We start from the raw sequence: 18,508 nt of genomic DNA, 5'->3' as shown, positions 1-18,508 counted from the left end.
AAATAATTTTTCAATTCAAACATTTTTTTGTCACCAAATCTGAACTTTCTAAGTTCTCCCAAGGCAAGAGGCAAATTATATCTTTTTACTATTCAACAAAAGAGTAGTAATGTAAATAAATGAAAATAAAAACAGTAAGAGTAAATGTGAGGCATTGGTAATCTTGTTAGGTGAGATGCACAAAGTCTATAAACATTAGGAAATAGATGAAGGAATAGGAATAGCATTAAGCAGATGGTTTTTATGATAAAAATACATACCAATGTCAGTACTTTACCCATGGTAAAAAATTGACAGCATGAATCTCTGGGAGCAAGTTTTTAAATATATCTCACTGCTGTCTTCTGCAGAACCAATACAGAATTATAAGGTAAATTAAATAATGCTGTAGAGCATAAGCCGCAAAAGCATACACATACATATCTCAAATGCGATTCATTAGACGAAACGAAAATAAACATTTCTTGCCACAACAGCACCAGCTTCGTTCCCCACAGTAGAAATTGTATAAATCTTGATGACACAGGAGCAGATATATATATTGCCTATATGATTTTCAAATTCCAGCTTGTAGTCGATAATAATATGTAAAAACTTCCAATCATTTAAATTGTGAATTTGTCCCCTAAGAATATTTACATTTAAAGTTCAAAATATTTTTTTGAAGATGTGAAATGTAAAAAGATTCATACTAGAGTTTTATATGTTTAGAATCTTTATTAATCATATACCTTAGGAAATAGATATCTTTGTGATACTATACAAACTTCTAGTATCATCTGCAACAGGGCTAATACACTAGGCTAGACCTGTGTAACACAATCGCAAGCTTTAGATATGTCGCAAAATACCACAGAAACACATTCACCATCATTGATACTCAGATATTACATTCTTCGCAAGCAACCGAAACATACCTTTATTATCTGAAAAGCCAAATTGCGAAGAATTAAAGACTATTTTGCTTCTTGCCAAATATTCGGTATGTTATCTTCTTATAATTATCTTAGTAAGTGAAGGCAAAATAGCAATTGGTATGTAGTCAGATGGTGTTTCTCTGTTCCTTCCCATAAAAAGGGACACAATGAGCCTTTCTTTAGAAAAGCCAAAAATTTGTTCCTTCTAATGGAAGTACTAATTGCATCAGTAAGGAGATTTCATGCAGGGTCGTATTGTAATGTAAGAAACCAGTCAAAAAGCATTCTTAAACTGTCATGTCATCCTAACCAAAAGATCTTTTGTTATTTATTGACTGAATTACTTCCTTGAGCTCCTCAAAATTTACAGGCCTAAAGTAAAAACTCTGATACAGAACTGCATATTGCGTAGTACCACACATGTATATAGCTCCGCACATATCCGCATATGTGTATATACATCTGTGGTAATACTCTTTGCGATACGATATACTATTTTTTTACTTATCGATAAGTTTATCAGGCTTTAAAATAGATAAACAATGCCATCTAAGGCCTCTAAAACTATTGACAACTTTCTCTCTCTTTTTTCTTGATGGCCTATTTGAAGCAAAGTTTATGCTGTTATTATAAAATATTTGCTTAGCTGCTTGAATTATTTCTCTAATAAATTGTTATTCAGAACGAGTTTTTTAAAGAAATGTAAGTAAGCATCTGGTTTTCGAAAAAGTTTTTAAAAACCGTATAACAAACCTCAAACATTTATTGAACTTTTGAAAGAAAATACTCAAATAAAACACAATCAACCCCAAGGCTATTCCAGTTAGTCATTGAGAATAATTGCGCTCAGTTATTAAGCGACTTCTGTACATCCTAGATAAATATTAATTTCAAATAACAAATTTCAACCAAAACGCCTGATGATCTGAAAGACCTATCTTACAAAATACAAATAATTATTTCAGGACAGATTTGTACAAAAATGAACTAGGGTTGTACTAGAATGGTCACTATTACTCATTATTCTTGTTGGAATGCAGCATGCATTGTCAGACCAAAAGTCTGTAATAAACTATTCAGGGTTTCTGATTTTCACTTTCACATAGCAAAACAAGAAACTCTACCTAATTGTATCTTTTTTAAATAACCCGCGTATTTACTTAGTAAAGATGGCGCCACGATAAATACAACATACTTTTCTATTATCCATCCTTGTCATATCCACGTTTGTCTATGCGGTAACCATGCCAACCTTAGGCCACGCCTGCAAGAGTCACGTCGAATTGTAGTTTAATCTTTTTCTCCCAATAAATACTGTGTCACAACGGTCGGTCCAGCGCCCTATCTTTGTTTAACCTGTAAGCGGCATTATCAAGTTTCGATTAACGAGTGAGACGAAGATAGGACGGGCGATATACGAGGGCAAACCGATACGTTCCTGCACAAGAGATGGCCGAACGGCAACCATTAGTCAGTTCGCGGCAGCCATTGTGGTTACGAGTGGCCATATTTGTTCGTCCATCTTTTATAAACAACTTTTTGAATTATGGCGGATCATCCCAATGTTATGTGTGAAGTGGAAATACAGCCAGACATCCAAGAATGCGTGGAAATAGAGACAATTCCAGTGGATATGTCGGATACCGTAGAAACAATCGTCGAATATGGCGAGCCTATGATGACACCGCAAGACCTGGAGGGTCGAGAACTTATTTTGGAAACGCACGAAGAAATTATAGACGATTCGGGGGACCCGTTGAACCTCTACGAAGTCCCCGTGCCCGATCAAGGGGATTTGTATGTGGAAACAACTGCGGGGCCTTCGAAAAAAAGGAAGCATATTAAAAATCGGTGTGTGATTAAACGAGAAAACGAGTTTTTGCTTAGCGACATGCACGTAGAGTCAAAGCCGAGAAAATGGGAACAAAAGCAGGTGCAGATAAAAACTATGGAAGGCGAGTTTTCTGTTACAATGTGGGCTTCTGGTGCAAGCGATGGTAGGTTAAAAAACGATGTATTAAAATTATGTTTGCTTGTGTTTTGTTTTACTTTATATTGGTTAGCTGTCCGTCGATAAAAGCGGCTGTTAGCTGGTCAGCTTGAAGGTCAATAGGGTCACGACTTAGGGACACTATGGGTGTAATTTTAACGGGGAAAATTGATTAACGAACTATATTTTAACAAGTAAGCCCGGAAACTCTAGTTTGTTGTGCTTTACGAGCCGCCATACTTTATTTCTGCCATATTTTTAAATGGCGGAATGATTTGCAATGGAAATCCATCATGGCGACCGAGGCTTTTAATTTGAAATTTTCCCTGTTTTAGTAGATATAAAGTTATTTTAATTTTATGATTTATGGCGTAAATGGTTTGGAGGCAAAATAGGATGTCGGAAAAGTAATGTTTATGATTTTTAATAAAAAACGACAATAAAGGAGTTTCGGAGTCTCCCGTTTTATTTCTCTCCCTGCAGGGGCCTCACATAATTAATAAATATACATATTATACTGTATATTATCCAACTGTTTAAGAAAAATAATAGAGACATGTTAGAAGGGTCAACAAGTTTGTGAGTAAATTTTTGATATTGTATACAGGATTTTACAAAACTTTCTGTTAAGTTAACAAATATTAGAACTTAAGTCTTAAAAGATTTTTTTTCTGCTACATTTTTAAAATTTCTTGTTTCAGCTTTTAAGTCTTATTCAAAAATCTTAGTTTTGTTTAAAAATATATTCATGAAATTGAAAGAACTCGTCCATTATCTCAAAGAGACCTATGTAACTAGAGAAAAAATGAAAACTCCAAGTCTCAGTCTCAAAATGTCTTTTTAATTATTCAGGTGACATGTTTCGCTAATGAAGCATCATCAGACCTTATAGCTAGGTGACCTGCTAAGTACTTAGCAGGTCATTTTCTCTATATTCATGAAAGTAAATAAAAAGTTTATTCTTTATTGTTTACTCATTCTTATTTCTTGTTATACTGTATATCTGATAAGTGTCCATGATGTCTGGCTAACTTCTCTTTTTTTTAAATTGGCAAAAATTTAAAGTTATTTTAGTTTGAAAATTAAATGGATTTTGTCAGCAGTGTAGTGACTATAATAGCAACCTGTAGAATAGTTTCTAAAATACCCTTTACTTTTTAAATTAAAAATTGCCTATAGGAATAAATCTATACAAATCAGTTTGAGTTATGTTGAAAAAATTGTTCAAAAGACATTAAAACAGTTATTCGAAGATTTCCATGATCAACACTTGAGAGGTTTGGTAAATAGCATTATAAACCTTTCTATTAAACTTAATAAACTATATATATATTTTTTTACTTTTTTTAAAAAGATGAAGGTTCTAATCCAGAGCCTGACCCAGATTACACTGAATATATGACTGGCAAAAAACTAGCAACTGAAGGAATGCCAGGCTTGGACTTGTCTGACCCCAAACAACTTGCAGAATTTGCAAGACCTGGTTTAAAAAGCCCAAGAGTCAGAAGACCTAATCAAGACATGTCAGAAAGAACTATTGGTAAGAATAGTTTAACTTACATTTTATGAAAAAATATGGAATTAAATAATTTAATGTAATAGAAATGTTATACATTTTTCTAATTACACATTATATTTTTAGCTTGCCCTCATAAAGGTTGCAATAAAATGTTTAGGGATAACTCTGCAATGAGGAAGCACTTACATACACATGGTCCTAGAGTTCATGTTTGTGCAGAATGTGGAAAAGCATTTGTAGAAAGTAGCAAGTTAAAAAGGCATCAGTTGGTACACACTGGCGAAAAACCATTTCAGTGTACCTTCGAAGGTTGTGGCAAAAGGTTTAGCCTTGATTTTAATCTTAGGTGAGCTACACTAAACCCACAAGGTATAATTCATATAATTAAATGCTTTTTTTTTCAGGACCCATGTAAGAATTCATACTGGAGATAGACCCTACGTGTGTCCATTTGATGGTTGCAACAAAAAATTTGCCCAGTCAACAAATCTTAAAAGCCATATCTTGACACATGCTAAAGCCAAGTAAGTTACATATATATTGTTTAATGTGTTGAGGTAACTACATTTATCTTTTTATAATATCCAGATAGCATAAATCCATCCATTTAATGTCTAGGTATCAATTGATATTATACAATTTTTATACTTAGAGCAGTGTGGCAACAAATTAAGCACAGTGTTTTGTTACATATATAAATTAAGCCTGTTGTAATATATTTATTACTTAATATCTCATCATTTTCCAAGATTTTTGTTTTTTTTTAATTAATTTTACAAATGCTGTTTATATTCGAAGACATATTTTGAATAATAGTTTCTGGAAATTTGTCTTATACTTATATTTTTTCTTTTAATATGATATCTCAAAATTTATGATACTTATTAGGAGTGTTTACGGTTGCATAAGCTCAAAATTGGGTCATCTATATGCAGCAGTGGGATGTAACGGGTTCCTTGTGGGCAATTTGATAGTTGATACATCCGATGAGGCAATCACAAATGATTTAGAAAATAACCTGGTTAATGTAATCTCTTGTGAAAAGTTGTCTTTGAGAAATTTAGTAGTTTCTTATGGTATATGGAACCCGCTCTATCAGAATCATGTTGGTCTTGAATCTGTTCAGCGTAGATTTGCTAAGTTTTTGGCCTTTAGGCAGGATGGCATATATCCAGTTAGAGGGTTTGATCATTGGCAACTATTGGAACGGTTCAATTCATTTGTTCTAATTTTTTGGATAACTTGTGAGATTGTGACTTTACTTTTTTCTTTTCTTTTCATTCATTCTTTTAGGTTTGTTTTGTGTTTTTTTCTTTAAACTATATTTTTCATTGTTTTACTGTTTCCTGTTATTGGGCCAGTTGCCTGTTGGAAATAAAGGCTTATTATTATTATTATTATTATTATTATTATTATTATTATATTCCAATTTACCCAGTATTGCATTGGACAATGACGAGTACGGTATTATTGAAGGACAATCAGCTCCCCTCCAGGCCTCTTATTTAGTGGACCACTTTGGATTTCTTAACCTATTTTAAAAAAATTACATAAAAAATACTCTCGGCTCTTTGCTCGATCTTGTTTTCTAAGATAACTCTGATATTGTGGTTACCTTAAGTGTGGTTACCTCTCTACTGCCCTGTGATATATGTCATCTTTCGATTATATTTAATTTTTCACTTAATTAAAATGATGATCCTTGTATAGTCAGTCTAGTAGTGAATATAAATACTATAATTTTAAATTAATGGGTTATATAGGTCCTAATCTCTATCTTACAAATATTGATTAGAATTTGATTCTGAATAGTCTGAATATCCATAAAGCTCTAAATGTTTTTTACTATGTTATTTTGAGAGCTATAGTTTCATGTTTCCAGGCTTAAAGCTAAAACCAAAAAATTTCCAGAATTGTATAGTCAAGAGCTAAAATCTGCTATTATTAATAAAAAAGTTAGGCATAAAAAATGGAAACTTTCTAATTCTGTAGCTGACTATCAACAATTCACTTTTTATCGTGCAGTGTAAAGGAATGTATAATATAAGCTGCAAAAATCACAGTGACATGATCCAAAATATTATCAGTAGTAAAAATAAAAACTCTGAGTTATCTAGTTCAATGTCTTATGGTGACCAAATTAGTGAAAGCACATATCAAATTGCAGATTTCTTTTCAGATCATTTTGGCTCTGTACATGAAAAGCTAAATTGTAACATGCAATCCTAACTGTGATATTGAGGGCAAAATCTAATTAGTTTTTAATTCTATTAGTGATCTTAAACCAAATTTGGGAACGGGTCCCGATAGCCTACCTGTATTGTTTTTTACAAATTGTCAATGTGTTTTATTAAATTCTAGTATCTATTCTGACTTTTGGAAATTGTCATTTGTAATACCTGTCTTTCAAAATGGTGATAAGCATGATATTAAAAATTACTGTCCAATTTAAAAAATGTCCATAGTGGCAAAATTGTTAGATAATATAATTTAAAAGAAAATCTCATCTATTTTCTGTAATAGTCAATCAAGTGCATAAGCCTATGAGCTATGAGCGATCTATATTAGAATATGCTAGTCCAATTTGGTCACCACAATATAACATAAGACATTGATTACAATTGGAAAATCTCTTAGATCTAAATTCTTTGAAAGATCGTCTCAATACTTCTCACACTATACTTGATCTGTTCACTTTATATAAAATTGTTGTGATGTATTTAATTGTTCCGAATAGACCTATTTTAAGATATTATAACTCTTAATGTCCCTCAAAAACTCACCCATGATCAAAAATCGTTCTCGGTGAAATACCACACAACAAATTATGGTATGAATAGTCAATTAACTAGATTGTGTAGACTAGTCAATAAAAAGTGTAAAGATATTGCTCTTTTTAATTTTTTTACTGCTTTCAGAATATTTCATAAGTCACTTTGTCAAATGCCTTTATCACAGTTCTCTAGTTTAAATATTTTACTTACACTTCTGCTTACACTCTTTTCTTTTTTTGGATAGGTAAAAAGATTATGTAACTGAAATTGGGAAATCGTTATTGAAACTTATTATTATCATTATTGTTTATAACTCCATTAAAATTATTTCACGGATGCACTAAAGAAAGTAATTGTATAAGTTAATATAAACACTATAGCTTCATTACACTTAGCCACAATTTGGATATATCTCCTCTAGCATTGGCAATGTCCATAAGTGTAGAAAGTTGAACAGCATATTACAATTCAAAATTATGTTTTTTTTGTAACTTAAATTGTAATTTTAGATCAAGAAATAGTGGTCAAAATAGGGCCAGTGATATGCATATGATGCAGTCCCCATTTGTCCAAGTAGAGGTGGCAGATCCAGAATACATTGTTTATACTGATTAATTTAGGTAAGTGTGAAAATTATTGTTTTATTTACTAACAGGATAATAATATTTTAATAGTTTTTTAAGTTTATTGGGCTAACAAATATTCAAAAATGGGTTTTAGTCGAAAATTTCAAATAAAATAAATAATGTCTTTATTGGAAAAATAATAGTGAGAATGGCGAGATTATTCTTACGTTATTAAATTATTAAGTTAATTATAAGTAATTATTAAATTATAAATTATTAACGCCTTACAATTACTACCTGTAAAAAAATATTACAACTATCATTGTGTCAGAATAAATGAAGTAATAAAGTGATTTAATATTTCTTGTGACCTCAAATTGTAAGCTTGTTTAATTTTTGTGGTTGCATTGGGTTGGGTATAGATCAAAAAAAGTATTTCAAACGTTTCAATCTCTCTTCATCAGAGATCATCCTCAGAGCTATATATCATATATTATAATCCTTGATATATGTGTATAATCAAAGATTTATAGGATTTTCGTGGTCACTATCATATCTTTTATAGTTCTGGTGTAGAAAACCCTTTATGGCCTTTTTTTCACTCTCTACATGCTCACTATCTACCTCACACAACATACTAGATGAAAACTTAAAGTGGAAAGAGCATTTAAAATATGTTACTCAAGAGATCAAAAAATTAATCTTTAAGTTTTATGAATTGAGGAATATATTACCATTGGTAACCCTTAGAACGATTTACTATGCACTTATTGAGTCTGTGATTTCTTATTTCATTTGGGGTAACGTAGGACCTACAGTAATTTCTAAATCACACGTTGTACAAAAGTGGATAATTATAAGCAAAAGGTATCCATCGGAACTACTTTTTAGAGAAAGAGGTTTATTAAACATTAAACAAATATATATAAAAGGGGTAATTCGATTTATGCTAAAATCTAATTACTATAAGAAAAATTTGATACATTTCAAAGCACAAGAAATGCTTCACAACAAAAAGTAGCTCTGCAAAGTCTCAAGCATGCTCTCTGTCAGAATCATAATTATTGTGTGGGACCACAAATATTTAATGATCTTCCAATTAATATTAAGACCAATCAATATTTTAAAGTAAAAAAATAAATAAATAAATGGATAATTGATAATAAATATACAATCTCTTATTTAATATAAAATATAATATATAATTATGACTAGAAAGAGGTTTATTTATTGCTTTGTTTTTGAGTGCTATTTTTACTTTTGTTTTTTGGGTTCGATTTATCAATTATTGTTGTTATTATTAACTGAGTTATTAACTTTAATGTTTAAAGGTGCACACACAGTATTTTTATACCATTGTGTATCGAGTGGTTAGCAATAACACAGGGTATTAATATTAAAATGAATGTTGACCAATTGCTGATTGAATATTTAGATATGTAAAACAATAAAATTCAGTTGGAGTGTTGGGACTTGGTACTCTGATTTGTGATTGAAATCTAAGAAGTTATTTATTTAATCATTTCTCATTTGTGAAATTTATTATTAATAGTTTGAATTTCGGAATTTATACCTCATAGTTATTAAAAAAACTATAACTGAGTATATTATACTATACTATGTCTTACTTTGCTTAAAGTTTTTGAGTTGTTGAAATTAAAAAACTCTTTCTAACTTAACTTTATTATGGTTTTACAATTGCTACTATAATGAAGATATGTCCTGAGCAGGATCTTATAGATATCAAAACATCAACACAAACTTATGAAACTTAATTAATTATAGTATATAACATCTATATACTTAATTAATTAAATCATCCCAATCTCTAACAATTTATAGCAACAATACCTTCGCAATAAAAAATTAATAAAATACAACCATCATGCATTGGTCAATTGAAAGGAGAAATGAGTTTTTTTATACTTTCTATGTAAAGAGCTAATACTACAATTTTTATAATCTACATTTAGAATAGAATATTTATTTCTTTTCTAAGATATTAATAAGGTATAGAAACAAAGAGTCCTTGTCTGGAACCTGTACAGTATATTAATGCCTTTAGTATTACAAACTTTTTCTAACCTAGAAGTTAGCATTATTACAATGTTGAATCATTACATATATATAACATTATAACATACTATTTATGAGTTTTGCTATTTCAAAATGAATTAAAAATTAATAAAATTTAACTACCACTAAATATTTCGTGAAATTATCTACCTCTTATAAAATAATGGAGATAACAAGAAAAAATTAAGACAATAAAGCAATTTGGGAGGAAATCTATATATTTAATATTTGCCCTTTATCCAAACAGAAATATTTTCCTATTCAATATTTTTTTATCTGCTCTGCTTAAAAACATTGATCCTAAAATCATTATTTGTTTTTGTGACGATGTAAAAAAACGGAGTAGCACAAAAGCTTTAAAAAAAAATTGACGAGATATAATAAATATAAGATAACAATCATGCATGCATGATTGGCATCCTAATTTTTTTACACACTTTATGATAAAGATAAAATAATAAGTATGGATAGCTTGAACCTTAAACTAAAGAACACACACATTTGTTTGGCATTGGAAGCAAAAAGGCTGTATGAAGAAAGATTTACTAATCGCACTATTCCGAATCAAAAGACATTTCAACGAATTGACCAATGTCTAAGGGAAACTGGTAGGCGATTCCACTTATTAAGGTGATATTATTGACTTTCTTTATTGTAATTTTAGGAAGTTTTGGGAAAAAAGTACCGATGCTGAGAAGAACAGTAAGTACAGTACAATTGGAGGAAAATATTTTGGATGCTGTAGCTAATATTCCTTTAACGAGAACTCGAAAACTAACCGCTCAGCTTAATACACTAAAAACAATAATACATAAAGTACTTCAAGAACAGCTGTTATACATATATCATTTCAAAAAGTGCATGAAATAACTCGTGAAGATTTTCCTCATAGAGTACAGTTCGCGAACTGGCTATTAGATCAGCAGCGAACCAATCCAAACTTCATTAGTATTATTCTTTTTACCAATGAAGCAGGATTTGCCAAAAATTACATTGTGAATTTGCATAACTTTCATGTATCGGCTGATGAAAATCCTCATGCCGCTGTTGTTTCGCATCATCAACATCAGTTTCAATTAATTAATATCTGAACAGGAATCATTGGCAATTTTTTGATTGGGCCATTCGTATTACCGCCACGATTGAATGGAGAACTTTATTTAGAGTTCCTTCAGAACAACCTTCTAGATTTAATAGAGCATTTGCCACTTGCGATCCATCGAAACATGTTATTATATGCATTTTATACATGATGGAGCCTCACCACAGTTCAGCGTTGCTGTAAGGAACCACCTGAATAACGTTGTTCCAAACTGTTGGTTAGGTAGAGGATACATTGCCTGGCCTCCTCGGCCTCCCGATTTAACGCCATTGGATATTTACCTACGGGTTCACCTCAAAACTTTGGTGTATTCAACTACTATCGATACTCGGGACGAACTTTTACAGAGAATCCAAGATTCATTGTGATGTGATAAGAAACAATCCAAGGTTGTTGTGGCAAGTACAGCAGTCCACGATTCGTCGTATCCGCGAGTATATCAGACGTCACGGAACCCATGTTAAATCTACTTTTGAAGTTTTTAATTAATTATTAGCTTCTTTATTTATTACATTCTTTTTCAGGTTGTTTTTTCGTTTCAAGAAAAACATAGGTTTACGTTTTTTTAACCAATTTCGTTAGAGTGCCTTTCTAAGAACCACACTGCATTTTTAAAATCATGTATCTGTTCAGATTAAACAACGTAAAATGGAACTTCTCTGTCGTTTGAATAATTGTCGCATCGCTGAAAAAAAAAACATATCATGGTTCTTTTTAATTTAAATAAAGCAGTGATACCTTAATTATTTTGTTTCCCCAAAACGGTTTATTTTATCGATAATGAACAAGAGTGCCTTTTCTTTAGTTTAGGGGTCAAGTTATCCATATTTATTATTTCATAGTCTTTATCATACAGGGTGTTAAAACTGTAAGCATCATAATGTACAACTTAGTCCGCCCATGGTAAAATAAACAAGATAAATGTGTTTTAAGGACTCCGTTTTAAGAGGTCCTTAGTACTAGATCACTTAAAATGTCTATTAAATTATACCGTAAAAAGTGCTTAAAAGTTCTTTTGCTCAATTTAACACAATGTCAATTAAAATTAATAAGTGCCATAAATTTTTTTTTTTAAGGCAAAGAAAACCTGTATATTTTATGAACCCAATAAATAATCGTCCAATTGGATCTAAAACAGTTTCGAAGATGGGAATCTGGATAGACTCAAAATTATCATTTGAGACCCCCCATCAATCCTATAACTAATGGTTTCATTCGGAAGTCAAGTGTTGACTGGTATAGGTTTACTTTCAGACAGCTTTATTGCTCCCTTGTTAGACTTACTTTGGAGTAAAGATCAGTTGTTTGGTCTCCATCTTACATTGAGTGATCATTATTATTACATTGGGTGAAAAAAGTCGAGAATAAATTTTTGAGAATTCAAAAGAGCCTTTAGTGGATATTACAGGGACGAATATAACTATCGGTGGATGAGAGATAGTCTAAATTCATTACAGAGTCGAGAAGAATACTACGAGATTTATGTTTTCTACATAAATTATAAAGTGCTTCTATAGAATGTTCTCAGTTGTTGTAACTTTTTAAACTTAGAATTCGTTCTCGAAATATCAGACAGTCTGAATGTTTTGTAATACCATTTCACCACACTAACTACAGCATCAATGAAACAACTATTCGACTGGTTCGCAGCGCTAGGACAAATAAATGCTAGCCTGCTCGGACAAATAAATCTGTTTGGCGCTAAATTTAGTATTTTTAAGCAAAAAATAAAACAAATTTTGTAAATTGTTCTCTCTTCAATTTGTTGAAGAAGAATGTTCTCGCCTTAGAACATTAAAAGGCTAGAATTAGCATACCCTGTAACTACGGGCAGTTTGTTTGCTTGCAATATCTCTGATGCAATGACGCCAGATGAAATTTTTTGATTTGTAGATTTGATTGATTCTGTAGGAATCGAAAAATATCACTTTATATCATAAAAACTTTCACTTATTTTAACAAGACTACTGTCACCCTTTAATAATATATCAAGCATTTTTTTAAAAATATCATTAAGATATACAGGATCACTGAAATAGTGTAAAAAGAATCGATGGCTGATAGCACTCCTAAAAGTAGTGAAACAAGTTCCTATAAGTATAGAGCGGAAAATGCATGAGTTAGGGTTAGATTTTTTAAAACATCTTGTTGCTTTAAAAAATGAAGTAAACCAAATACCAAAATTCCTTATTAAATGCATACTTATTTGATTAATTGAAGATATGCGGTCTTATTTTGCAATATTTTACATGTGCGCAAAAAAAAATTCTGATTCACAAGTATTTTTTTCAGTTTATTGTTGTTGAAGTGTGCTGTTATAGTGTATAGTTGTTGAATTAAAATGAAGTGCGAACGGAAACGGTCTTTTGGCTGAGCGCTTGTATGTCCAAAAATATCCAAATCGCAGTGCACCTTTTTACCGGATATTTGCTAGAATTCATTAGCGCCTAAGAACCTGCATTTGAACCCAGAAACCAGTATCAAAGTTTACTGAATAAAATACAAGTTGCTTCACTGGGCTCCACGCGCCGAATTACTTATTCACCGCCCCTCACTTCATTTGCCGGGCGACGGTCCTACAATCGAATCTGTTGGGTTACACAGTGAGTAGAGTTTAAATCGTTTTGATGTGCGAGCGTTTTATTACTAGTTGTACCGGGTGGACTCAGTGGACTGGCAAATTATTATAATCTATTACAATTTTATATTAAAATGTCGACTTATTGTTCGGTACACAGTTGTTTTACAAAGCGTGGAAGTGGTTTAATGTTTTTTAGATGTCCGAAAAATGAAAATACATATATAAAATATATATTTATATATATATATAATAAAATAACAAATAAGAAATAAGGGTAACCAATTACATGCCAGGTTATAGTACCTCTCTGTCTTGAGAGGGTGTGTTGTGACCAAAATAACGTGCGCAGTTTCGTTTTCACATAAAATAAAATATGAAAGTTGGATTTTGGTCAACTTCTTATTTTATTTTTCTTTATTTGTCTGTATAAATCCAGCTTAAGAGACTACATTGTTACCTAAGTACCTAATTATTAACAAAAAAAATTTAACCATTTAGTTCTTGAATTACGTAAACTCTGATAATGTAAAATTTATTTAGTTTGGTGGCTATAAAAATAAATAATTTAAAGTATTATCAATTTACATATTTTTCCCAAGTAGGTACATTAAATAATAATTTTATGCCAGATAATAAAGTTATTATAAAATCGTGCTCCGTCTTCCCCTACAGTTCGAATTAGACGAAACTCGTAAAATAATACCTATTTTTTACCAGAATTCCCCTTTACATTTTTTACTAGTTCCCCGTCGGCGAGGAGCTCGGCGGCCTGCCTTTGAGATCGAAATATAAAAGGTTTTTCGCCGAGTGAAGCAACTTGTATTTTATTCAGTAAACTTTGCCAGTATCATCATTTAATTTAGAGTTAAAACTTATGGCAGAGGATTTTTTTTCGAAGTTTTATTTAATTTTTTACATGTTAAAACAAAACTCTTTAAGTGCCCTTCCTTTTCGATTTTTTTACACCTTTTCAATGACACCCTGTATAAAGAAGTCAGTATTCAAAGTCAAATGAATGTAGATAATGTATATTAGAGAAAAGGGCAACATCACAACGAGACCGAGAGTTTGTGTAGTCCTCTTTAGATTTTAAAATCTAGCTCTCTTTGAGAAAATGGACGACTTTTTTCTATTTGAAAATAGTTGTTTAAGTATTCATTGATTAACCTGACAAGTGTAACCCTAACAAAGCTCAAGAAAATATTGTGGAGACCGTAACATTCAAAAGCAGTTTTCTTTATTTTCTTGATAATGATATTCTACACCTTTCCAAATGGAAATACCTGAGTTAGTAAAAAACTGCTTGTTTAACTTATTACCATCCTTTAAGTGCTCTGAAATATTTTTTTAGATGGAATTAGTTTGTTAAGCACTGCTAGTTTTGCTCTTATTTTTCTTTAATGGTATAATTTTTGAATTTGTGTCTATAATAGGATTTGCATCTCATCGAAGCTGTTAAATTTTTTAAAGATTTAAATTTCTATTTTTCCGACCTAGTGCGTTTAAATTGGCAGAGCGTTGCATCCCCTATTTTTTTCATTTTCTTAACATTCTCGGCAGAAGTGTTTTTTTAATATAATTTTAAGTCGTCTTTTTTTGCATCCATGCTCCTATAAATAATTATTGAAAAATAAATAAGCTCTATAAAGGCACATCACTAACAAAAGCAAACTTAATTCGCCTACACCCAAATAAAAAACAGACAAAACGTTTACGGCTTTGATTATGCTGGGCTTATTATTTAGGCCGGGCCTATAGGTTTCTACGTGTCAATTTTATAATTGTTATTGAAATTTCGTAAAAAAGTTTTATTGTTCAAAAGAAATGCAAATTTTTCTTTTTCAAATTTGGCTTTACAGATTGGTTTGACCGCGTTTCATAGAAAATGTAGATATTTATTTGCTTAATACGTTACTACATACTAATACATACATTTGTTTACTGCATCTTAAGTTTAATTATTCCATTAGTATCATTGAATTAAAACCAATAAATAGCTACGTTTTAACGGGTAACAGCCAATTATATTTTCTGTAATTAAATAATAATGTTAACTATTTTACTTTAACACCATTATATTTTTTGCAATATTTCTAAAATAAAAGTGTTAATTCTAATCTCTTTTTTTCAGGATGCTCTGTACATAAGAAAATAGCTTCAAGAAAAGAATCTACCTTGTAAAAACCAAATATAGTTTTTTAGGTTATTGATTTTGCGGCACAAACAATAATGCCCCAATTCCCACTTTTTACCAGCTGGTTGAGTTCAAAATATTTCTTTTGGAAAAATGCGGCGAATTATATTTTGTTTTAATATTATGATTCTTCTCATAGGTTATTTGGGTTGAGAAGAAACATGGTATATTGGCCATTTCAATATTCTGGTTTAACAGGACTGTTACTATGTAACATATATCACTTTAGCTTTAAGTATAGAATTTCTAAGTTTATTTTTTATTATGACTGAAGCACTTTTAAAATGATAAAAAAGTAATATAGTCGAACTATGTTTTTATACAGATCAACAAGAAATTAAAAACATTTTTGCGCCTAGAAAATTATCGGTCTCCTCTGTTTCACAATTTAGTATGCATTATTATAAAATAATATTGGCTTATACCATACTTTGTGTTATATGGATTTTTAATAGAATTCTTTATACGATACTTTTTAAAAGCATAAGGATGTTCCCACTATCTCTAAAGAATAGACTGGAGAAGAAATCGGTTGTCAAATATTTAAGGCTTTTTAATTTTTATTATGCTAATCCTTGTGCTTTTTTTTAAGCAGAATTTTAGAAGCATATTTTAAATTTTGTGCCTAATTTAATATTCAAAATGTCGCTCTTTTTACATTAAAAAGTTGCACATTAAAATGCTTGCATCAAAAAAGTTCAAATATAACATTTTTTTCTCCAGTTAAAAACGATTTCATCAGGGTAAATATTAATATTGTAAGTCAGGTTAACAATATTGTTCTATATTCTTTGATGCAATTTTGGTTTTTTTTCTGGTTTAATAAATTTTTTTGTGAGAAATTGAATTTTCATGAAAATAAGTTTTTGTACAGTTTTAAATATTGAGTGCCACCAATAGGTTTAAACATTAGGAAAACTATTGGTCGTTATAAGATTAAGAATTTCTCATACAAATCAAGTTAATAATGTGATGTGATGTAGACTCGGAAGGGTAATAAATTAACAGGTAGTTCTATTTTTATAATAAATTAGAGATAATTTCTCAATAAAAGTCAACAAATAAACTCTTGCGGTTTGAGCTCTTTCTTACCCCGAAATTTTTTGTTGACCTTATATTGTAAATAAGTCTAAAATGTAAATGGTTGCTAAAACGTTAGCAATAGGAGTCTGTAAATATAATCTAAATCATTAAAATTGATTTTTACTACATTATTTGTTTTATTTTTTCTCCTTTTCTAAACAAGAAAATTACGAAAATGAATGATTTCCGGAAAATTTATTTGATTAGTATTATAGTAAGATGAAAAACAGTATTATCAACACAATGTTAAAAATTTTTGATTTTGACATTGACTCAAAACATCGTTTACTTCTGTTCAATTATATTGATCTAATTCAATTCAAAAAGGATGATAAGATGATATCATTGAAAAAATGGAGCTGCAGAGCATCGCAAGCCGTAGATGAGACCAAGATCTAGAATAATATATTCTTAAAAATAAAATAAAGAATTGCGGAATCTATTTTTCGACCATTTCTAATTTGATTGAAGAACGAAGGTAACATAATTAAGGAAAGATACGAAAAGACGAATTAAACTTATTAAATAGAAGTATAGCTTTTTCCATGCAAGCATTAAAAGCTGAAAATCGTATATATTATGTGGAAATGGCTTACCCTAAGAATAAAATACAGCGGCTTGAAATGCAAGAAGCCCGTGAACATTGCCATATTGGGGATTAATTATGTGACAAAGAAATTCAGGTATCAGGCCTAAGACCTAATTTTTCAGGCGGAAAGACATGTCATTGAAATCTGTGCAAGAATGCTTAACCAAATGCAACTTAAAAACAAGGCCATCAAAGTCTAAAGTGACAGTCAGGCGACTCTAAAAGCGCTAGAATCCCCTACTTGCACATCAAGAGTAATATGGAGCTGCAAAAACGAACTCATACTGCTTGGGGAAGAGAACAAAATTACCCTAATATGGATTCCGGGACATGCTAGGCTTTCAAGAAATGAGGCGGCTGACAAGCTAGCCAAAAAAGGGGCAGAATTCAACCTGATAGGCCCAGAGCCAGCATAAGGAATTGCCTAAAATACGGCAAAACATACCTGGTGCACAACAAAGCAAAGCGCTACTGGGAAGGATTACCAGGACACAACCATGCGAAGGCTTTCATGCTGGACGTAACAAGGAAGGTAACAGATACCAGAAGAGAACTCAACAGGAAGTACCTAAAAGCCCTAATAGGAAATCACCGAATGCAAACTATGCCTGGAGGAAGACGAGACTTCATAGCACATCCTATGCAGATGTTCGGCACTAGAGAGAATCTGACAGGCCATCTTAGGCAATGCCTTACCTAAGATGGAACATATTAAGAATGATTCTCCCAGTCAAATTATCGAACTCTTCGAGGACGGATTTGATTAGGGAAGTATAAACACCTACGAGTGTGGGAAAGAGTGAAGTACACATGGTGCCTAACTCACAACAAACCTAAGGTCAGTACATTCTGGTATCTACAGTCGGTAATTTGCAATTGAATCAGAAGATTTTTTTTTTAGTTTTATATGCTGTTTATTTATATACTTAATATATTTTTAAAATTTTTCATTCTTTTCTCAATATTTCCTTTCTGCTTCCTTGTACATTCCTTATCCTTATCTAATTGCACTCCTACCTACGCTGGAATAACAAGAATCTTAGAAAAAAATACCTAAGCAGAAAAAAGTCGACGACGAACCTGGTTGTCATTACCCGCAAGCTCTCGATGTACAGCT

The 18,508-nt window shown here is 31.1% G+C and overlaps 2 protein-coding genes across 2 annotated transcripts in view; one reads left to right on the top strand and one right to left on the bottom strand.

The window, feature by feature from the left end:
• LOC126749002 (phosphate carrier protein, mitochondrial-like) overlaps window positions 1–18,508 on the bottom strand; it is a 101,200-nt gene that overhangs the window by 57,174 nt on the left and 25,518 nt on the right. The gene's annotated exons all lie outside the window — the stretch shown is intronic.
• Window positions 2,352–16,930, top strand: LOC126749059 (transcriptional repressor protein YY1-like). The gene is made up of 6 exons (XM_050458675.1): window positions 2,352–2,914; window positions 4,262–4,447; window positions 4,550–4,772; window positions 4,831–4,950; window positions 7,710–7,820; window positions 15,657–16,930. The coding sequence occupies exons 1-5, from the start codon at window positions 2,464–2,466 to the stop codon at window positions 7,813–7,815; spliced, it is 1,086 nt and encodes a 361-aa protein (XP_050314632.1). The 5' UTR covers window positions 2,352–2,463; the 3' UTR covers window positions 7,816–7,820; window positions 15,657–16,930.

The sequence above is a fragment of the Anthonomus grandis genome, chromosome 2 (genome assembly GCF_022605725.1).
Source record: "Anthonomus grandis grandis chromosome 2, icAntGran1.3, whole genome shotgun sequence".
Classification (NCBI taxonomy): Eukaryota; Metazoa; Arthropoda; class Insecta; order Coleoptera; family Curculionidae; genus Anthonomus; species Anthonomus grandis.
This window is presented reverse-complemented; position numbering and strand designations above follow the sequence as displayed.